General features: G+C 57.6%; 1 protein-coding gene across 1 annotated transcript; it reads left to right on the top strand.

Annotated features, from left to right (window-relative positions):
• Positions 1-494: 494 nt before the first annotated feature.
• SPDEF (SAM pointed domain containing ETS transcription factor) lies at positions 495-19,139 on the top strand. The gene is made up of 6 exons (XM_017853661.1): positions 495-896; positions 12,542-13,006; positions 15,747-15,944; positions 17,360-17,407; positions 17,525-17,671; positions 18,476-19,139. Exons 2-6 carry the CDS (start codon positions 12,571-12,573, stop codon positions 18,652-18,654), a joined length of 1,008 nt encoding a protein of 335 aa, XP_017709150.1. The 5' UTR covers positions 495-896; positions 12,542-12,570; the 3' UTR covers positions 18,655-19,139.
• The last annotated feature ends 2,265 nt before the right edge of the window (positions 19,140-21,404 follow it).

Below are 21,404 nucleotides of genomic sequence, written 5' to 3' on the forward strand. Positions count from 1 at the left end.
CCAGGTCGTGGTTGGCCCACAAGCCTCGGGACCCCTCCCCAGGGTTCTCTGAAGCTCTCTCCATCCCTGGCCTAAGTAGCCAGACAGTACCTCCTCCAGGAAGCCCTCACTGATTTCCCTGGTTGGTGCCCACCCTCAGAGTCCCCTCAGCCCTCCATCAGGGCATGGGTGGCTCTGGATCTCCACTGCTGTTCACTTCTCTGTCCCTGGCCCTCAGCTGATCCATCTTAGAACTCCAGCCCTGGACCCACTTGACGTATCTCCGGCACCTTGCACGTAATATGAGCTGAGTGGCTATGCAGCAACCAATGAACGAGTGAATGAGCAAGTGAATGAATAAGTCCCCTGGGTGTCAGGGCATGAATCACCCAGCAAGGAGGGGGAGACCTGCAAGGGTTAACCGGGAGCCTGCCTGTGGTCTGAGGTAAGCAAGGAGTGTATTTGTTCAGGTAAATAAGGAAGGATTACTTATAATGGGAAATCAGGCCCTGGCCAACTCTTCATCTCGCGGCTGTCTGACTTCCTCCCAGCACATTCCTGCACTGTGCCGCGTTCACACTGCCCCACAGACCCAGTCCTCCAAGCCTGCTGCCAGCCCCCTGCAAACTCCTCAGGTTGGCCTTGCCATAGTGCCAGCAGGCAGCCCTGGGCTAGGGGTAGGGGACTCCCTACAGGCACGCAGCCCTGAGACCTCAGAGTGCCACCCTTTGAGGGTGGCCAGGTCCCCAGTGGCCAATCTGAGTGCTGCCTCTGCCACCAGCCCTGCTGGCCCCTGGTTCCACTGGCCCCCCAGATGCCTGGCTGAGACACCAGTGGCCTCAGCAGCCCACACCTCTTCCCAGCCCCTGAAGTTGGCACTGCAGCAGACAGCTCCCTGGGCACCAGGCAGCTAACAGGTGAGTCCAACGGGAGGTGCGGGTACCCTGGCACGGGGTCTTTCCCTGCCAGCTTAGGGGTGGGCGACTGCAGGCAGGACTTGGAGGGAGTGCACTTTGCCAGCTCAGAGCTCATCTCCCTGTCATCAGTGACCCTGTGACCTGGGTCCCTTTACCCTCAGAATTCCCTGCCCCCTCCTCATGTTCCCCAGACTGCTTCCCTGGGCCAACTTTACATGCTGGGTGAGCCCCCTTGCTTGGCAAGGCCTGGAGTACCCCACACTGAGCCCAGTTTGCGCAGCTTGAGGGGAGGCCGCTACGCAAATGCAGAGCCGCAGCCCCTGAGACCCAGCCAGTTCTGCTTGGCTGGCAAAACACAAGCGGCTTCCTGCTGCTGCCAGCCCAGCTGCTCTGCTGAGGAAGGGTCTCCCTGGTGCCAGGCCACCAGTGGGCAGGGGCTTGCTGGAGCCTGATGGGTCAGGGCTGAGGCTAAGGCCGGGTCCAGGTCGGGGCAGGGGAGACAGGTCCAGAACCCAGGAGCTAGGCTGGGCAGAGATGGGCACAGGAAACGGGGCGGGGGTCACTGCCGAGCACACTGTCTGAGCCCTTGGACACTGGGGGAAGCGGAGAGCCTTGGGTCCCGGTCTTGACACACAAGGAAAGCAACAGTAGCGGTCCCTCGAAGGTGCTCATTTCTACAATTTGCCAGATTCCTGCAGTAGTGAGAGGAAGTGGGTGGTGGGATGACAGGGTGGGAAGCTGAAGGGCCGGGGCAACTGGGTGCCCCTGAGGCTGACCAAGGTGTGTGTGCGCATGTGTGTGTGTGTGCGCATGTGCGTGTGAGCGTGTGTGTGTGTGTGTGTGTGTGTGTGAATGCATGTTGGGGATGGGCAGGCCCAGATCCCTCACCTCACCTATCAGCTGGGGCCACCCAGCAGCCCACACCCAGGCCGTGAGCCCTGCGTAGCCTGTGTCCTTTATGATGGCCATAGGCTTTCTCCTCCTCCTCAGCCAGGGCTGGGACTTGCCTCATTTCCTGCCCCAACCTCCCCAATAAAGCTCCATCTCCCCATCACCAGCTGCTCAGCTGAGTAACAAAGCAAACAGGCATCCAGGCTGCCCCAGGCCCAAGCTGGTGGGCAGGGATGGGGAGGAGACGCCCCACCAGATAGGTAGGCCCAGGCCATGGTTCAGCCAGGCCAGCTGAGCTTCGCTCCACCCACCTGCAAGAACGGCCAGAGCCAAGGACCCCCAACTTGGATTCCCACCACCCCAAATTCACAAACAAATGGCGGGGGCCATCCTTGGAGCTCCCAGGCAGGTTGGGCTGTGTGGAGGAGGTGGTCTCACTGCGTAGGGGACCCACCCTCGCCTTTGAGAGGCTGATAGTGCATTTCCTCTGAGCGAGGCCCCATGAGGGGCGATCCAGAGCTGAAAACTACCAGACTTGCTTATTGCACACTGTCAGCTGTAAAACACTTCGGTTTTCACAAGGACCCTCTGAATTAGACGGACTTCCCTGTCAACCAAGTCTGAGGGAATAGGGCTGCACTCAGTAGTGCTCAGTCGATGCTCAGAAAGTGTGATGCTGGCAGGAAGTGCAAAAACCAGGAGAACCCACTTTTTACCATGAGGTCGTTGCAAGTATGAAGTGAATGGCCCTGAAACCATTAGAGCAGTTTTGTGCTAAATGACTTGTTGCAGCCTGAGTGTAACCTGGGGAAGTTAATTTAGGCTGACAGGGGGACAAAGACCCTCTAGGTGGAGGGCAAGAAGAAACAGGTGAGGTCGCGCCATGTGGGACCGTGGGTGGGTCACTTTTCCTCACTGTACTTGCAACACCTTGTCTGTGAAACAAGAAGGTCAGACAAGGCTGTTGTCTATTAAAGCAGGCTTCATGGAGGAGGCAGCCTGGAGCAGGACCTTGAAGGCTGTGTAGGAGTTGGATTTGCCAGCCTGTCTCCTGGGCATTGGGCGGTGGGGAAGTGGGTGGGGCAAGAATTCTTGGTTCTGGCTCCTCCTAGAGGGCAGGGAGGATGGGCGAAGCCTGCAGCTGCCTGGACTGGGCTAGAGAGCAGGACATGGCCCCAGCCTCCCTCATCACCATCCTCAGCTCCCCCCAGACTCCACCCTCTGGCCCACCCCCTCTACTCTCCATCACCTTCTGCTTCTTCCTTTGCTCCCTGGTTTCCTCACCCCATTCCCTCTTTCCTCTTCTCCAGCCGATCCCCTCACCTGCGCCCAGGGCCCCCCTCACATACGCTCAGCCCATCATAAATGATTTCCATTCACCCTCCATCTCAATCTCCACAACCCCTTTACGACATGCTCTTGACACCCCATTTAACACACAAGACAACTGAGCCTTAGAGGGGGCCGAGTCACTGGCCCCAGCCCCAGAGCTAGAGAGCAGAGAGTCAGGGATCAAACCTGGTCTGGGACCCTCTCCTGGTCCCCACCCCCACCCCGTTCATGCCCCACCCTGTGCCCCCAGCCAAGCCAGTGGCCTGTCAGGTGGAACAACTCTTCCCAAAGCAAACTTTGCACAAGCCGAGTTGCCCTGGGCTCTTCCTGACATTTAATGCCAAGCTCCTTCTCCTGGCTAGTTTGCATGTTTTCAGCCTGGGAGGCGCCCCCTGCCAGATTCTGCTCTTCCACCTCTCAGCGGCTGGGGTTGGGGGTGGGTAGAAGAGGGCCTCCAGACTTGGGGAGGGAGAGGCTCATCCTTCCTCCCCAGCCAGGGACCTTAGTGTGACTCTGCTGGGGGTCGGACGGGACCAGGACCTCCCCAGGATTATAACGGCACCACCAGGATAAAGACCCCCCTCCTTCTCCCTCTAGCTCTGGCACAGGGGAGACGTGGCTAGAGAGACTGCCCAGCCCGGGGCTCCAGCACCTGAGACTGGTTGCGGGGCAAGGCCCAGGCTTCTCTGCTCCTGGGGTAGCAAGTTGCTCTGAGGGCCGCTGGGACCTGGCTCCTTCTGCCCCACCCCACACTCTGTGCCAGGACAAAAGGAGGATGTGTCTCTGCTGACACTTCACAGGTGGGAACCAGTCCTGATAGCCCCTTAATAACCCACTCCCGTCCATCTCAACCTTGTTTGAAGCAATTTCTGTTCTTAGCCTGTCAGGACAGTTCTTTCTGGACTTTTCTCTTCTGTGATGTTGGAGTCTTTCACTTTGTCCTAACACCCCTCTCCAAGCCTGGAGGTGTGCTCCAGGGCCTGAGGATCAGGGCGCAGGAACGTTTTTGCCCTTCAGCCCATCAAGATTTTACAGATCAACAACCAGGTGTGTGGAGGGCCTCTGCCTTCCCTGGCCTGTGCTGGGTCTGGAGGGGGCCGCAGAAACACACAAGATAGAGACAGCAGTCACCACTGTAGACACACACCTCTTGGGAGATGGTGAAGCTTTCTCACATCGCTGTCCTGCCTGGTGACTTCAAAATCCAGACACACAGCTGTCTTTATGAGTCCCCATTTCACTGTTGAAGAGGCTGAGGCCGAGAGGATTGGCCAAGGTGCCTCAGGCAGGAGCAGCAGAGCTCTGGTGACATCCCTGTGTCCTCATGCCCTCAACGACCCGGCTGCCTGGCTGGGCAGGGCTGTGGGGAGCAAGAGATCCAGGAAACCTCACGGCCCCTGTCCGGTGGCAAGCTGGGAGGTACCATATGCGGGGCTGGAGGAGGGTAGGGAAGAGGGAAGGTGTTGTGCCCGGCCCTTCGAGGAGTGGGGATGTGCTGGTGGTGGGGGCGTGGCAGCCTTGGTGGGGCCAAGTGGCCTGACTGGGGCGCTGAGAAGTGAAATGTGTTGACATACACATGGGCTCAACCAGGGCTGAAGGAAGACATGAATGGCAATTTCTGGAAATCCCTGAAAGTTGAGCAGAATTGTACTTGCTATGGTGGGAAACTGGATTCTGTCCCCGCCCTGTCAGCACGACTCACTGCAAGCCCCAGGTTTGTCTGGGCCGGGGTCCCTGCTGGCTGGAGGAGGCGGGGAGGTGCTGCTGCTGGGGTGGGAGCCAGGCCTGACGGCAGCTCATGAGGTGCAGGACAGCCTGAAGCCGGCTCTGCTTCTTCGGAAGGGTGGGCTGAGTCTTTCAGAGCCTCCAGACACCAACTCCAGGGACAGTGGGGGACACCTAGCCACACCCCTCATCCTGCCAAAAGTGTCAGCTATAAATGGAGTATGCCTCTGCTTACAAGGGGAGCCCCAGGTGTCCACCTCTGTGTCCCCACCATCCTTCTTTAAGTCCCCAAAGCCAGGCTGATGGCAAGATTCATGGATCGTAGAATCCAGACAGTGCCCGGGCTAGAAAAGTCCTCACAGATGACCTGGCCTACAGAGCAGGAGACTGAGGGCTGGAGGCACCAGGGACTCACCCAGGGTCTCTCCTACAGAGGGAATAGGGCTGGGTGTCACCCGAATCTCCTGAAGTGGAGGTCTTCAGTTCTTTCCAGTCCACATCCCCCTTTGGAGCAAACTCAGCCACAATGGTCCACTTGGGGCTGCATTGGGCCTCTGTACCTCCAGGCCACGGGCACCTGTGCCACCTATACCCCACCAAGGCGACCGCTGTGGGGCTGGGTTGGCAGGTGGCCTGAGCAGAGGCAAAGGGGATGGTCAACAGGGGCGACCTTAGGAGCTAGAAGGTGCCGGGTCTGTCAGCACCAGCAGAAAGGACGGGGAGCCGAGTCTTGAGTTCGAGTCCCTGCTCGCTCACGCATGGACAGGTGCCCCACAGCAGGTCACAGCGCCCTTGTCTGTCAAGTGGGAATAATGCTGGCTGCCCCAGCTGGGAGGGCCCGGCAAAGCAGTTTATTCAGTTTGACCTTCCTCCTGTCCCAGAAAGCGCTGGAGGTGGTGTCAGTGAGGGTGTGTGTGGACACCCGGGCTGCCCAGGCAGCGGGGCACAGAGGAGGCGCCACCGATGCAGATGTGTTCCTGCTGCCCGTGGGAACTGTGGGAAGAGCAAAACCACTGGGGTCCCCTGGCCCTCCACTTTGGCTTCCTGTGCCCCGTCCTCTTGCTACGTGGCCCTGCCCCAGCTTCCCACCCCACAAAGCCTCACCCACTCCCCTATACTTCCCCCCACAGAACCCAACTCCTGGGCCCACTAGCTAGCTCCCTAAGGTGAAACTCACACAGATCAGGGCTCCTGCAAAAGTTAGGGGGACAGGTGGCCTGGACAGGTCTGTGCCCAGAGGAGGTGGGGAAAGCCAGGAGGTCTAGAAGAAACCCACCTCCTCTACTCTCATGCAGAGTCCAAGACAGCAAGGTCTCTCTCACTCAGCCACCGCCCCGCTCCCTTCTTCTACCCTTGGAGACCCTGGGGAAGCAGGTGCTTGGAGATGGCCACAATGCAGTGCTTGACAGAGGGCAGGAGCTGCTGGCCCAGAGGTGGCAGCCTGGGCCCCCTTCCTGGGCAGAGGGGTGGTCTGTCCGGTGGGCAGAGGTGGTGCTCTGGGCAGTGAATGGTGGGCCATAAGGAAGGGGTCTGGCGCATCTCTTGGGTCCAGCTAGTTTGAAGAGCAATTTGAAGGGCGAGGTTGCAGCGAGGTCCTCCCTATGGGAGGGTTGGAGGAGCAGAGAAGGGGTGGGAGGAACGGCAGGGCAAGAGAGAGGCGGGGGCCCTGAGGGGATGGGGTAGGGCAGGGGTCAGGGGGTTCAAGGAAGCCAGACATGCTGCTGTGGCTGGGCCTGGCCGTGGCCTTGGCTGGGACTTCCTGCAGCCTGGGTAGCCCAGCTCTTCTCCAAGGTGCTGACCAGGGCAAGCCCATGTGGCCCCTGCCCACTCTGCATGGCTCCTGTCCTGGCCCCACCTCCACAGCCCCTGACTCCAGCCCATTTAAGGGGGCCCAGAGGCTTGGATGGGTGGAGGGAGGGGCTGACAGCCAGCTCAGTAGGCCACGTGGGAAAGCCAGAGGAGGTCTGTTCCCCGTCAGACCTTCCTCCTGGAGTGAGGCTGGCTGGGGGCTGAGCAGCAGGCCCAGAGTGACCATCTCTGTCATTCCCTCAGCGCTCTTCTCAATGGGGACTAAAGCCGGGATCCTGAGCTCTGGCTTTGGGTCTCAGGATTGAGGTGGGGGCGAGGGTACATTTACCCCACACCACCCCGCCAGAAGGTAGGGCCTGAGAGCTGGGACCAAGCAGGATGTGGAAGACAGGCTCCAACCCCCACAGCAACCTGGGTCCTTAGCAAAGGCCTCCCAGGTGACTCCATTCCTGGAAACTGTGTGTCGGGAGCTGTCAGGGAGGGCATCTTTTGCTGGTGCCACTTGGGGTGTGGGAGTGAAAACCTGGGAGGCAAAGGGTTCAAGGGGCACATTCCTAGCCCTGAGGGGTGAGAGTAGGCAGAGGGTAGTGGCAGGAAAAGCTGCACTAAATCTCTCATTTTGGGTCCCTCTGCTCTCTTTCCTTAATCTTCCTTCCTGGGGGAATGGAAGGCGCTGAGAGAAGGGGCCCAGGGTGGCTAATCCCCCTGGCCGCCACCCCACCAATCTGCTCCTGTCTCTGGGCCTTGGCCTCCACCAGCTGTTACCAAACTTTCTTTGTCTGGAGTGGGATCCGGGGCCTCTGGAGCAGGAGGGAGCCAGGACACGCTGAGCCTTAATCCAGACATGTGGCTTAATCCAGAAGAGATCAACTCGAGGTTTGGGAGCTGGAGCCATCGCTCAGGAGACGGCAGCCCATGGGGCTGGCAGGCCAAGGCTGTAGGAACGCTGGGGCCTGCCATCTGAGGACCATGGACATGGCAGACACCTGGCACGTCCCAGGACCCTCGGCCTACGGAGCAGTGGCCTGAGTGTCAGGAGGCCTCTGGTCTGGCCCTGGCTGTGCTGTGTGACTATGGGCACCTCCCTGCCATTCTTTGAGCCTCAGCTTTTCCAGTGCACATGTGTCCCCATGGGCAGACCATCACTGATGGATTTAATCCTGGGCTGAATTGCATGGCACAGATGAGGCAAGCCTGGAAAGCCACAGGAAGGAGCTGTTAGGGAGGGCCTGCTGGGACAGGAGGGCTTTGGGATGAATTGTGATGAGAAGGAAGGGGCGTCTTAGAAAATAGCCACGTTGCACTTTGGGAGGCTGAGACGGGCGGATCACAAGGTCAGGAGACTGAGACCATCCTGGCTAACACGGTGAAACCCCGTCTCTACTAAAAAAAATGCAAAAAAACTAGCCAGGCGAGGTGGTGGGCGCCTGTAGTCCCAGTTACTCGGGAGGCTGAGGCAGGAGAATGGCGTAAAACCGGGAGGCGGAGCTTGCAGTGAGCTGAGATCCGGCCACTGCACTCCAGCCTGGGTGACAGAGCGAGACTCTAGCTCAAAAAAAAAAAAAAAGAAAGAAAGAAAAGAAAATAGCCATGTTGTGCCCACAGCACGGGGTGGATATAAAATGCCATTCTCATTAGAGCTTGGATTTGTGGTCACTATGTCAATCCCTGGTTCTGGTCTGGACCCTGCTGCTAATAAGCACATGAATCCCTTCCCCACTCTGAGCTTCCTTGTTCCCATTCTATGAAGCAATCACATAATATATGGCCCCTTCCAGCTCTGATTATCTGGGCTGCGTAGGAGGTGGACTCAGAGGTGGGCACCAGCCACTGGGATGGGGCAGGGGAGGCAATGGGGAGCCATGCGAGATTCTTGAGCACAGGGGGGGTCTGATGAAAGGGTGCTGCAGGGAAATGAACAGTGGGGTGGAATGAACAGCCAAGAGGTGGGGACAGACTTTAGAGCATCAAGGAACCCAGTCAGGAGGTGGGCAGATCCCCTGGGAAGATGGGACTGGCCAGAGCATGAGCCTCAGAGAGAGTGTGGTCCAGTGAGCAGAACCCACGCCTGGTCAGGAAGAACTCCGGGCAAGCTGCACAGACTCCCTGAGCCTCACTGTCAGCATCTATAAAGCAGGGCTCTGGAGTCCGTGTCACGCTGGGGCTGTGGGTAGGAAAGCGGGTGATGTGGGTGAAAGCCCTGGACATGGCACTGGTGCTCACTGCCAGGGGCTCACAGTGCCGTCCTCTCTTCTTCCCTCCTGAGGCCAGCCCAGAACCTGGAGATGCCTAGTTGTAGGTTGGGCACACCAGCCCTGGCTCCCTGACCAGTAAACCAAGCCCCCCTACTCCAGGCCTGGGTTGCTCTGGGGACGAAGCATTCCCCACCACCCCCAATCTGCGGAGAGTCGAACCTTTCCTCCGGCCACACAGTTAACCATTAACTTATTTTTCATCAGGGAAGTGTTGGAGCTAGGACTGAGGCTTGGTGGGGAGTAGATTCCTTGGCATTTAGGTACAGGGCAAGGTCAAGCTGGAATGTAGGGTGTAAAGGGGGAAGGAGCCTGAGCCAGGAGTCAGAAGACCTGGATTTGGGGATTTACCTCTCTGCACCTTGACTTCCCCGTTAGCAGAATAGGGATGAGAATAAGAGCTGGGCCAGACGAGGTAGCTTGTGCCTGTAGTCCCAGCACTTTGGGAGGCTGAGACGGGGGGATCCCTTGAGCCCAGGAGTTCGAGACCAGCCTGGGCAACATAGTGAGACCATGTCTCTACAACAGATTTAAAAAATTAGCCAGACATGATGGCGCATGCCTGTAGTCCCAGCTACTTGGGAGGCTGAAACAGGACGATCACTTGAGCCCAGGAGGTCAAGGCTGCAGTGAGCCATGATTGCGCCCCTGCATTCTAGCCTGGGCGGCAGAGCGAGACCCTGTCTCAAAAAAAAGAGAATAAGGCCTGTGCTGCCTTTCTACTGGTGAGGGGACGGATGTGAGGGCTTCGCACGCACTCAGCAAATGTGTCAAGGATGTGTCATTATATCCCTTCCTGGCAAATGCTGCCACCTGCCCTGCCCATTCATCCCCACCGACCCCTCACACAACCATGCCTGAAACACAGAAGCTGCCTCCCGTCCTACCTGTGGCTGAGGCCAAGCAAACAGGAGGGCCGCAAGGGAAGCGAGTTCTGCTTCTTGGAAAAGCTTCTGTCTCCCTGGCGTGGCACCCAGGGTGTTGGCAGAAACTGTCCTAACGTGGCAGGCATGGGGGCTCTGGGGATGTGGACGGGGCGGGAGGCAGGCAGGGGGTGATGAAGGAGGGGTTGGGGGCTGCAGAGGGGAGTCCCCAGGGGTGGAGCCACCTAGCGGGTAGGGCATGGGCACCGGCCAGGGTGGGGCCCAGGGGCAGAGCGAGCTGTTGGCACTGCCTGAGTAAATAATGTGGGCCCACAGCACACACGAGTGTTTGCACAGAAGGACTTGAAATGATTCCAGGTCTGCCCTCTGTCCCCCACATCCCCAGCCCCGCCTCGGTCTCTGCCCACCCCACCCCACCCTGACCTTTCCTTCCTTGTCACTTAAAGGAGCCCTTGAATGGGAGAGTTGAAATCAAAGGGAACACCCTTCCCTCCTGCTGGCATTTTCTCCACCACAGGAAGCTGCAGGGCTGCCATGTAACACTGGGAAGGTTGCACTGCACAAGGACGGTGGGCAGAGGGAGCTGAAATTCTACCCGGGCTCCATTTGTCAAGCTATGCTATCCAGGGGGAAGGGATGTCCTTTTCTCAGTTGTGTGAAATTGAATGGGCTAGCTGTGGCCCTACCGAAGTGGAGGTGTCTTCCAAACTGGCTTCTTTCCCTTGTCCCACCTGCAGAAGCAAATGCCAGTTGCATACGGAGGCTATGCGGGTCAGTCCCACGGGGTAACTGGAGATGGATCAGGGAGCCCCCTTCCCCGCCCGCTGTCCCAGTAGGGCACCATAAATGTCACCGTTAGAGAGGATTTCAGTGCTTTGATTAAAGCCTTCCCCCACACTTCCAGTTGCCTTTAAAGCAGAGATCCTCAAATTTGAACATGCGTGAGAATCACCCAGAGGCCAGTTAAACCAGACTGCGGAGTCTCCCCCAGAGCTGCTAATGCAGTGGTTCTGAAGTACCTGAGAATCCAGGTTTCCAGCAAGCTCCCAGGTGGCGCTGGTTCTGCTGGCCCAGACAGCACATTTTAAGAACCACCGCTTGAAAATATAAATAACCCTTGAGAAAGGACACAAATTAACTTGCCCTTAACAGGTTGATCTGCTCCTTTCCTCCTCCCTAACTGGTTTTCTGTATTATTAGGAGTGTATATCTGTTGGAAATCTTCTGCCTCTGGCTTGATGTATTCTTTGTTTTGTTGTTGTTGTTGTTATTGTTTTTGAGACAGAGTTTTGCTCTATCGCCTAGGCTGGAGAGCAGTGGCACGATCTCACCTCACTGCAGCCACCTCCTGAGTTCAAGCGATTCTCCTGCCTCAGCCTCCAGAGTAGCTGAGACAGGAGAATCAAGCACCCACCACCTGCCCAGCTAATTTTTGTATTTTTAGTAGGGACGGGGTTTCACCATGTTGACCAGGCTGGTCTCAAACTCCTGGCCTCAGGTGATCCTCCCGCCTCTGCCTCCCAAAGTGCTGGGCTTACAGGCGTGAGCTACTGTGCCGGGCCTGTCTTGATGTATTCTTAAGTCTCAGGTCCCCATATCATTACCATCCCAGAATATCCTGGGGTATCAGTGCTTGCGCACCTCTCCAGTCCCCCTTCTCACCCAAACTGTGCACTCTGATATGGGGTTCAGGGAAAAGGGCCTGGGCAAAACCAAGCCTGGGCGGCCCGTGGGGAGCAAGGCCTCTGACTGCTTGTGTTGAGGCCAGATGGTTCCCCCTGGAGGGCCTTGGGGCAGCAGTGAGGAGCAGGTGGCTGAGTTGCTAAGGGTTTTAGGTATTTCCTGGAGCCCTGCCCCATCTCGCCACCACCCCTGCTCCCCCTGGAAAGCCTGGCATGTGGCACTGCCTCCGGGTGGCCACATGCTCCTCCAGGCGTCGGGGATAGTAGAGGGCTCTGGGAGCTGGAAGGGGCCCTGGGGGCAGCACCTTCCAAGGGAGGATAAGGGGAGGTGGGTACCATGCACCAGCCTGGGGTATGGGGAAGGGGAGGTGGGTACCGTGCACCAGCCCGGGGAATGGGGAGACGCACACCCGTGAGCTCTTGCTCAGAGGCCACCTCAAGAATGCTGAGTTTACTTAGATCCCCCAGATAGCCCCGTGGGAGGGCAAGGGCTGGCCAACTGCCCGGCGTGTGGGAGGGTTTCTACCCCATCACACCCCCGCCTTGTTCCTCTCTTCTCTTCCCTGCTGGTGAAGATGATGGCCACCTTTAGGATGGTGGCCTCTGCCTGCCACCTCCACTCCTATCCTTGTCAAAGAGCAGAAGAAAAACAAGCTTTGCTACAGCAGGAAAGATGTAGACATTGAGGGCCCCTTGTCCCCACCTCAGTTTGCTCATCCGCCAAATGGGGCAATCATGCCTTCCATTGTGAGGGCTGAATGAGGTCAGGAACCTCCGAAGGCTGTTTTAAGCACAGTGTATGTGCTTTGCTGTTCCCAGCCAGCCTGGCTTCCTTGGGGATCGAGGGAGCGATCCATTTCCAGTCCTGCACCCACTCCTACCTTGCTGTCTTTCCCAGACAGAAGGCCTGTCTGCCCAACCATGTCCTGGCTGCCCATTGACCCGGAAGCCCCGAACTCTGTCCCAGGCCCAGCCCACTGTCCACAGGGCCCCTCATCCCCATAACCAGCTTAGCGGCCCCCACAGGGATGGAGAAGCTGTCAAACCTGAGTCCTCTTTCATTTCCGTAGACACAGCCGCCAGCCCGAACAGCAGCGGCATGGGCAGCGCCAGCCCGGGTCTGAGCAGCGTGTCCCCCAGCCACCTCCTGCTGCCCCCCGACACAGTGTCGCGGACAGGCTTGGAGAAGGTGGCAGCGGGGGCAGTGGGTCTCGAGAGACGGGACTGGAGTCCCAGTCCACCCGCCACGCCCGAGCAGGGCCTGTCCGCCTTCTACCTCTCCTACTTTGACATGCTGTACTCCGAGGACAGCAGCTGGGCAGCCAAGGCGCCTGGGGCCAGCAGTCGGGAGGAGCCGCCTGAGGAGCCTGAGCAGTGCCCGGTCATTGACAGCCAAGCCCCAGGGGGCAGCCTGGACTTGGTGCCCGGCGGGCTGACCTTGGAGGAGCACTCACTGGAGCAGGTGCAGTCCATGGTAGTGGGCGAAGTGCTCAAGGACATCGAGACGGCCTGCAAGCTGCTCAACATCACCGCAGGTGAGCCCTCTCCCTGTGCCCGCTTCCGTAAGAGGGGTCACAGGCAAGGCTGAGGTTGCTGAGGTGGGTCGGGGTACTGCTGGATGGACTCTGGCCACCTCTAGCCCAGCCTCGGGCAGCTTCGGGGATGCTGGCACTTCTACACAGTCAGCTGTGAGCCTGGGCTGGGAAGGTTTCTATCCATCTCTAGTGTCCCAACCATGCCAGCCTAGTGTCCCCACTAGTAGGTGCTGAATGATATGAATTCAAGCTCTGTGCCCCCCCACCTCCTCTTGGACTCTGCTCTCCCCTCATTCACTCTGCTCCAGCCACACTGGCCTCTTTGTTCCCACAACACTCACTACGCTGCTGCTTCTTCAGCCTAGAACGCTCTTCCCCCAAATATCTGTGTGGTTCACTTCCTTCAGGTCTTGGCTCAGATGGCACCATCCGCATGAGGCCTTCCCTGACCCCTCCATTAAAATTGCTGCCCATGAGCACAGGACATGGTAAAGAAAACAAACAAAAAATGGAAACAAAGAAAAAAGAAAGAAGAAAAATTTCTAAAATTTCTGCCCACACCCCTACCTTCTGTTCCCACCTGCTTCCTCTCATAGCACTTACTCTCCTTGGACGTGCTGCACCATATCTATTGATCTCACTCACTCTCTGTGTCCTCCACTGGAATGCACACTCCACAAAGGCAGGGATTTTCATGTGTTTTGTTCATCACTCCATCCCCAGATGCTAGGATAGCACCTTGAACATAATTGATGCTCAATAAACAGTTGTTCAACAAGAAGCATTTCTTCCTCCTTCTTCCTTCTTCCTTCTTTCCGAGACGGAGTCTCGCTCAGTCGCCCAGGCTGGAGTGCAATGGTGCAATCTCGGCTCACTACAAGCTCTGCCTCCGGGGTTCATGCAATTCTCCTGCCTCAGCCTCCTGAGTAGCTGGGACTACAGGCGACCACCACCACGCCCAGTTAATTTTTGTATTTTTAGTAGAGATGGGGTTTCACCGTGTTAGCCAGGATGGTCTCGATCCCCTGACCTCGTGATCCACCCACCTCGGCCTCCCAGAGTGCTGGGATTACAGGCGTGAGCTACTGCGCCCGGCCTCTATTTTTTTTTTTTTTTTTTTGACAGGATCTCGCTCTGTCACCAAGGCTGGAATGCAGTGGCGTGATCTCATTTCACTGCCACCTCTGCCTCTGGGTTCAAGCGATTCTCCTGCCTCAGCCTCCTGAGTAGCTGGGATTACAGGTGCCCACCACCACACCCAGCTAATTTTTGTATTTTTAGTAGAGACGAGGATATCACCATGTTGGCCAGGCTGGTCTCAAACTTCTGACCTCAGGTGATCTGTTTGCCTTGACCTCCCAAAGTGCTGGGATTGCAGGCATGTGTTACCTCTCTGGGCCAAAAAGCAGTTCCTAATATGCCAAGCCTTATTCTAGGACTGGGGAATTGAGTGGCGAACAGAACACAAAGTCCCTGTGTTCATAGGGCTGACATTATAGTGAGGGAAACAGATCACAAATAAATAGAGAAATGTGTCACTGGTCTGGTGGGACGAAAGGCCCCGATGAGGAGGGGACCTCCCAGGGCCTGGCATACATGTGTCTGTCAGCCAGACCTGGAAGGCGTGATGTCCCTCGGTCTTCAGGCCCTGACACTGTAGCACTCAACTCTGTGCACCTTTCCCTGGGAAGCAGGGGTCTTCACGCATTCCTCAGGCCTGGCCCCTGGCCCCAAAGCTGCCCCTTCGATGTCCTCATTTGAAGCTGCTCCTGCTGATGCCCCAGTCCTCCAGTTTCCCAATGCCCATGCCAGGCCAACTCCAGGAGTTCTCCCACAGACCTCCTCCCCACCCACAGGCTAGGGAGGCCCTGCTCCCTGAACAATGGGAACAGAAACAAATGGCTTTGACCTCGGGGAGGAAAATGGGCTTATTAAGTGGGGGCAGCCCAGCCTGCAGATCACTCAGCTGGGACACTGGCTGGACCATGGTGTTCACTTGGAGGCCCTATTGTGACCATGCCCACCAGCCTATCCCCCACCTATAGGCCTATGAGGCTCACCCCAGAGGAGCACCCCAGGGGGATATCTAGGACCTAGCCAAGGGCTCCCCTCCTGGCCTCTGGGGCCTGTGGCTGCCCCATGACCACCCTGTGCCCTGCCATTTACTTATTTAACACGTGCACGGAGCAGCTCCTGTGCATCCAGCCCTTTATTCCGTGGAGGACAAGGGGATAGAGTGCCCTGTGCCTCAGTTTCCTCATCTGTAAGATACAGGGGCTGGAGGGAATGGTGGGGTTCTAAGACTAATTCCCAGATGGGTGTTTCTCTGGTTCCTTAAGGGGTTTGGGAAAGGCAAGAAGTACCTGATGGAGAAGCCCAGGTGTTTCTGGTAGAGTGTCACTGTCCCTCCGGGTCGGGGGCTCCCTCGAAAGGTCCTTTGGAGAGGCTGGAGGGATCTGGGAGGATCCAAGGCCTGAGTGAGGCGGGCAGTATAGATGCACCAGGTTACCCTGCCCTGAACCAAGTTCATTTTTTAGGGCCCTGGTTCCTTCCTCTCGTCCCACTCTCTTCTTGGGTACCCACTTCCACAGGGGCCCTCACGGGCTGACCTACACCCACCCCCAGGAGCACAAGGTCTCAGGCCACAGGTTCCCGTGGGTGCCCCATCACAGCAGGGGGGGCCATATTTGGGGTGGTGCTCTCAGGCCACCCCTGAGCTGAGGGGATGCCTCTTGCCCAGATCCCGTGGACTGGAGTCCCGGCAATGTGCAGAAGTGGCTCCTGTGGACAGAGCACCAATACCGGCTGCCCCCCGTGGGCAAGGCGTTCCAGGAGCTGGCTGGCAAGGAGCTGTGCGCCATGTCGGAGGAGCAGTTCCGCCAGCGCTCGCCCCTGGGCGGGGATGTGCTGCACGCCCACCTGGACATCTGGAAGTCAGGTAGGATGTGGCGTGGGTGGCAGCAGCCTCTCCGAGGCTCCAAGCCAGGGACAGGATGCTGGCCAGGAGTTTGCTCTCTGCTGGGGCAGCAGCCCCTTGGCCCCCAGCTGGACTCCACTCTGAATCTCAACCCCAGTTTGAGCTGCCTCCTGGATCCTGGTGCACTCCTCACCCCAACCCACTCCCAGTCCTGGTCAAGGCCCGAGAGCTGTGGGACAGAGCACCTGGGAGGTTAAAAGGTAGAAGTCAGACTGTGAGGATGCAGGGTGTCAGAGCTGGGGCAACCATGGATACTAGGAAGTCCTTTTTCCTTTTAAAATTTTGTTTTTTGTTTGTTTGTTTTTTATTAAATAAGTAATAAATGTGCATGTTATAAAATAGACCATAGTGAAAAGCAGTGTACCATAAACAGTTTCTCCCTCCTGCTCCTGACCCCCAGCTTCCAACCCCCTCCCTAGAGGCAACTACTCTTACCAGTTTCTTGAGTATCTCTCCAGGGAAAGTCTATGAATATTCAAGCACATATACATATATTCAGTTCTTCTTCTTCTTATTTTTTTTGACATAAATAGTAGCAGAGTATTACACTGCTCTGCATACCACAGTATGTCTTGGGTATTGCCCCTGTCAGTCTGTACACAGCAGCCCTGTTTTAATTTTAGTTTTTGTTTTTTGAGTAGGGTCTTACTCTGTTGCCCAGGCTGGAGTACAGTGGCACAGTCACAGCTCATTGTAGCCTCGACTTCCTGGTTTCACTGGATCCTCCCACCCCAATCTCCTGAGTAGCTGAGTCTACAGGTGCACCACCACACTGCTCACTTTTGTATTTTTTGGTAGAGACGGGTTTTCGCCATGTTGGCCAGGCTGGTCTCAAACTCCTGGGCTCGAGCAATCCACCCACCTCAGCCTCCTGAAGTGCTGGGACTACAGGCATGAGCCTCCACGCCCGGCCTGCCCTAAGTTTCTAATGGCTGTGCGTCAGCCCGAGTGTCTAAATTGTCTCAATCTCATTGGGCACCCACTGCTGGCTGCACAGGGCCGGGTGCTTTGGAGGAGATGGTGCCTGCTCGATGAGTCAAGGAGTAGAAACAGGGCCCACTCATATGACCCTGTCAGAGACCAGTGCCCTGCCCCAGCCCCGGCAAGCCCCCATGTCAGATGTCCTCATCTGAACAAGCGGATGCATGCAAGCCCTCTATGGCCCCTCCCAGCTCTGAAATCCTGAATTTTCTTCCAGGAAGCAGCTTCTTGTAACCAGCTTGCCTCCCCAGGTTGGCAGGAGGCAGGGACTGTGGCAGGGAGCCTCAGGGGCAACCCCCAGCCACAAAGGGGCTCCTGTGGCCCCACAGTCCCACCCAAACGCCTCCCCTCCTCCACCTGTCCTGGGTCCCCAACCCCCTCTCCTTGCCCTGCAGCGGCCTGGATGAAAGAGCGGACTTCACCTGGGGCGATTCACTACTGCGGTGAGCCAGGCAGGGGCAGGGTGGGGGCGGGGCTCGGGTGGGGTGGAGGGGTGGCTGCCACTGAAGCAGGGACTGGCCTCCCCTTCCCACTCACTGCCACCCTCCCTGGCCACCCAGCCTCGACCAGTGAGGAAAGCTGGACCGACAGCGAGGTGGACTCGTCATGCTCCGGGCAGCCCATCCACCTGTGGCAGTTCCTCAAGGAGCTGCTACTCAAGCCCCACAGCTATGGCCGCTTCATTAGGTGGCTCAACAAGGAGAAGGGTGAGCAGGGTGCCCAAGGGGCACTGCAGGGCCAGTGAGCATGGAGGTTGTGGGGGCTCCTGCCAGGCACTGTGCATGGGGGCAGGGGCGGGCGGAGGGGTGAAGCTGATCTCCACCTTTGTCCTGGATGCCAAATACGCAGCTCTCATGAGATGGCCCTGGGGGGTCTGTGTGCAATTCGTGTCCATATCTGTCTCCTGCTAGACTCTGTCTCACTTAGGAGCTTTAGTACAGCACAGCTCCTGGAACGAGCTCCAAATCGACTCTCCCTCCACCGTCTCGTATTAATTAATCCCGCCAGAAAGGCCTGCGCAGGCCGAAACTGCCTGGGAATAGCAAAGATGTTGTTTCAGGCTTGGGAACCACAGGGACGCCTGTAATGGGGGAGGAGTGCTCTTGCCAAGTGAGCCGTGGGCACTGCTGGGAGCCACACAGGACTTTGGATTAGGGCATGCAAACCCCACACAGGAGCAGGGGCTGGCAAGGGCCAGGCCTGCAGGGCCCCAGGGAACCCACTAAGGTACACAGACTCACCTATGCCGGGAAGTTTGTGACTCCAGAGTATTCTCTGCCATTCACTGGGCCCTGTGGCACCTGCTTTGCACACATCTCTTTAACCCTCACCACAACTGCACCTTGGGAGTAGGCATTCGGGTCCCAATACCCGGCCCCGCCCGAGCAGAAGGAGGCCTCTGCACAGGGTCTCTTGGTTTGCCATGAGGCTGACCTGGTGGTCTGCGTCTTTCTCCTTCCTGCCGACTCACTCAAACCGCTGGCTCTCTCGGGGCCCTCCTACTCTTCCAGGCATCTTCAAAATTGAGGACTCAGCCCAGGTGGCCCGGCTGTGGGGCATCCGCAAGAACCGTCCCGCCATGAACTATGACAAGCTAAGCCGCTCCATCCGCCAGTATTACAAGAAGGGCATCATCCGGAAGCCAGACATCTCCCAGCGCCTCGTCTACCAGTTCGTGCACCCCATCTGAGTGCCTGGCCCAGGGCCTGAAACCCGCCCTCAGGGGCCTCCCTCCTGCCTGCCCTGCCTCAGCCAGGCCCTGAGCTGGGGGGAAACGGGCAGTCTGCTCTGCTGCTCTGACCTTCCAGAGCCCAAGGTCAGGGAGGGGCGGCTGCTGCTCTCAGGGGGATATGGGCCCTCTGGGGCCTTCGGGACCCCAGGGCAGGGGTGCTTCCTCCTCAGGCCCAGCTGCTCCCCTGGAGGACAGAGGGAGCCAGGGCTGCTCCCCAACAAAGGACCCCTCCACCTGCCTCTGACCCCAGCATTTCCAGAGCAGAGCCTACAGAAGGGCAGTGACTCGACCAAGGCCACAGGCAGTCCAGGGCTCTCTCTGCTCCATCCCCCTGCCTCCCAATCCGCACCACACCTGGCACGGTGCAGGGAGACATCTGCACCCCTGAGTTGGGGAGCCAGGAGTGCCCCCAGGAATGGATAATAAAGATACTAGAGAACTGACATGTCCCCAGTGTCTGCGCCGTGAATGGCACAGCCCCAAGGTCATCAATGGTCAAATGTGGTTGTGGTCACAGGGCCTGGAGTAGTCAAGGGAGGCTTTCTGGAGGAGGTGGCTTTGGGCTGAGCCTAAAGGGAAAGGGATAATTGACTGGTGGATGCTTCTGGGAGAGAGATAGTGAGGCTTCAAAGTCAAGGAGGGGCTAAAACAGCCACCTTATCTTCCCTATCCCTGTTCAGGCTGAGAAGCGGGTGGTGAGGCTGGTGCTAAAGAGGTTCTTCATGCAGGACCCAAATGGGGAAGGTATCTTTCGCATCCTTTTGCTCTGTTGCAGAGCAGGGCTTTGCAGCTAACAGGGTGGAAGAGAGGTTGGTCGGCTCCCGTTTCTGTTTCCTGAAGGCCTCAGCAGTACCATCTGTGAAGACGTGAGCTCCTGTGAGTGGGTGTGAGACCCCCGTGCGTGATGGAAGAGGGCGTGCATTGGTGTCTGTGGGCATGCTCGGGGTGACCAGGACCCGCCACCCACTCTCCTGGGCAAAGCAACTCATCCAGCTTCCTCCCACTTCCCTCCCATTTATCACCCGGCTCAGTGTCCTTATGGTCTACTGTGCCAGATGCTTTGTCATTTATCTTCCCAACAACACTATGAAGTAGGGGCCACTCCCCCATTTTGCAGATGATGAAACCGAGGCTCAGAGTGGTTCAGTGACTTGCTGATGGTCACACAGCTGATCGACAGAATAACTCATACCTGTCTTTCCACAAGAACGGGGCTCTCTCTGCCCCTCCAGCCCTCCGGCTTCCTGACTGGTCAGCACCCTTGGTCCTCTTTCACCCTTATCCTCTGAGGCCTGGCTTCCAGGAAACAGCAGGGGAGCCAGCACCACCCAGACCACCAAGGGTTAACTGCTACCCTGTACTGCTGCCTTCTGCCCTCAGCAATTTTGTTGTCCAGAAGAAAGTTTGCTCCCAGCAGTGAGCAAATAGCACCTTGGCATCTGTCAGCTGGGCTTGCACTGCAGGGAGGAGGGGGCCCTGCCCCAAGCCTGTGCCTCGCTGGGCCCCTGCTGTCTCTCACTCCCTTGGAGGGAGGAGTGCCGGGGGGAGACTGGGACCCTGGCCAGAACCAGGCTCTGCTGAACTGGTTTTGTCTCCAGCCAGCCTGCCCTGCTCCTGACTGAGTCCCTGGAGCCACTTGCTTGTACGTCCCCAGCTGGGCCTGGGCCTGGAAAGGCCTCAGATCTCAGTCAGGGGTTGGACAGGAGGATAGGTATGGGCAGTAGAGGCTAGAGTACAAAGCTGGAGCAGCTCTGGAAAGGGTAGATTTGGGGGCCTGGGTGAGGCAGCTCCTGGCCCATGAACCTTGGTAGGCACACGCCCATCCAGTGACACCTTGTGAGCTGGCAGCGATCTGCAGATTCCTCTCCCTCCTCCAAACACCTCCCCAGCAGAACCCCACCTGACTGGGTATTCTCTGACCCTTCTCCATGGGGCCCCACCCTCAGGGCTCCCCATCACTAAATGGAACAGCCTGTGCAGATAAGACAATGCAACAACCTTTTGTCTTTATTTGAATATTTCTCTGTTTGGCTAAAACCAGGCTTCACATGGAGGTAGGTTTGGAGGAGTAAGGAAGATAGGCTGGCTAATAGATTCAATCTCCATCTCAACCTTTTTCCCTGCCTGGCACACCCTGAGGCTGGGGGCAAGGGGTGTCAGGGAGGGGGCTGGGGTATATTTGCCCTGAGTAATGGGCTTGTGTGACGGCCCTGCCAGGCTGCCAGGGCCAGAGGACCCTCAGAGAGACATCTCACCAGACTGGGGAAGCTGAGACCCAGGTGAGGGTGGGAACACAGTGAGCTGATGGCAGAACTGGGACTGCCCTTGGACTCCTGTGCTGCCCCAGAAGAGATCCCCAAAGGCTGGGGTGCAGGGGGAGTCAGGGAGCCGGAGCAAGGGCTGGGCCTGGGGCTGGAAGAATAGCCAAGAACCCAGAGCTCTGGTCCTGCCTATGCCCCTGAGAAATTCTCCCCAAGGAGCCCTCCCACGGGTCCCACATAGAAATGCCTTCAGAGCCAGGCTGGGTGCAGGAAGGTGTGGCACGGCCCAACGTCACCACACAGGGAGCTTGGCACTGTGAGCAACCAGGAACCACGGGCCTCAGCAGTCACTTTTGGAATTCTGCTTTAAAAAGTTAAACCTATTTGAAAGCTTCATTCACTCTTTTTTTTTTTTTTTTTTTTTTTTTTTTTTTTTTTTTTTTTTTT

Source organism: Rhinopithecus bieti, unplaced genomic scaffold (genome assembly GCF_001698545.2).
Source record: "Rhinopithecus bieti isolate Rb0 unplaced genomic scaffold, ASM169854v2 scaffold_36553, whole genome shotgun sequence".
NCBI lineage: Eukaryota > Metazoa > Chordata > Mammalia > Primates > Cercopithecidae > Rhinopithecus > Rhinopithecus bieti.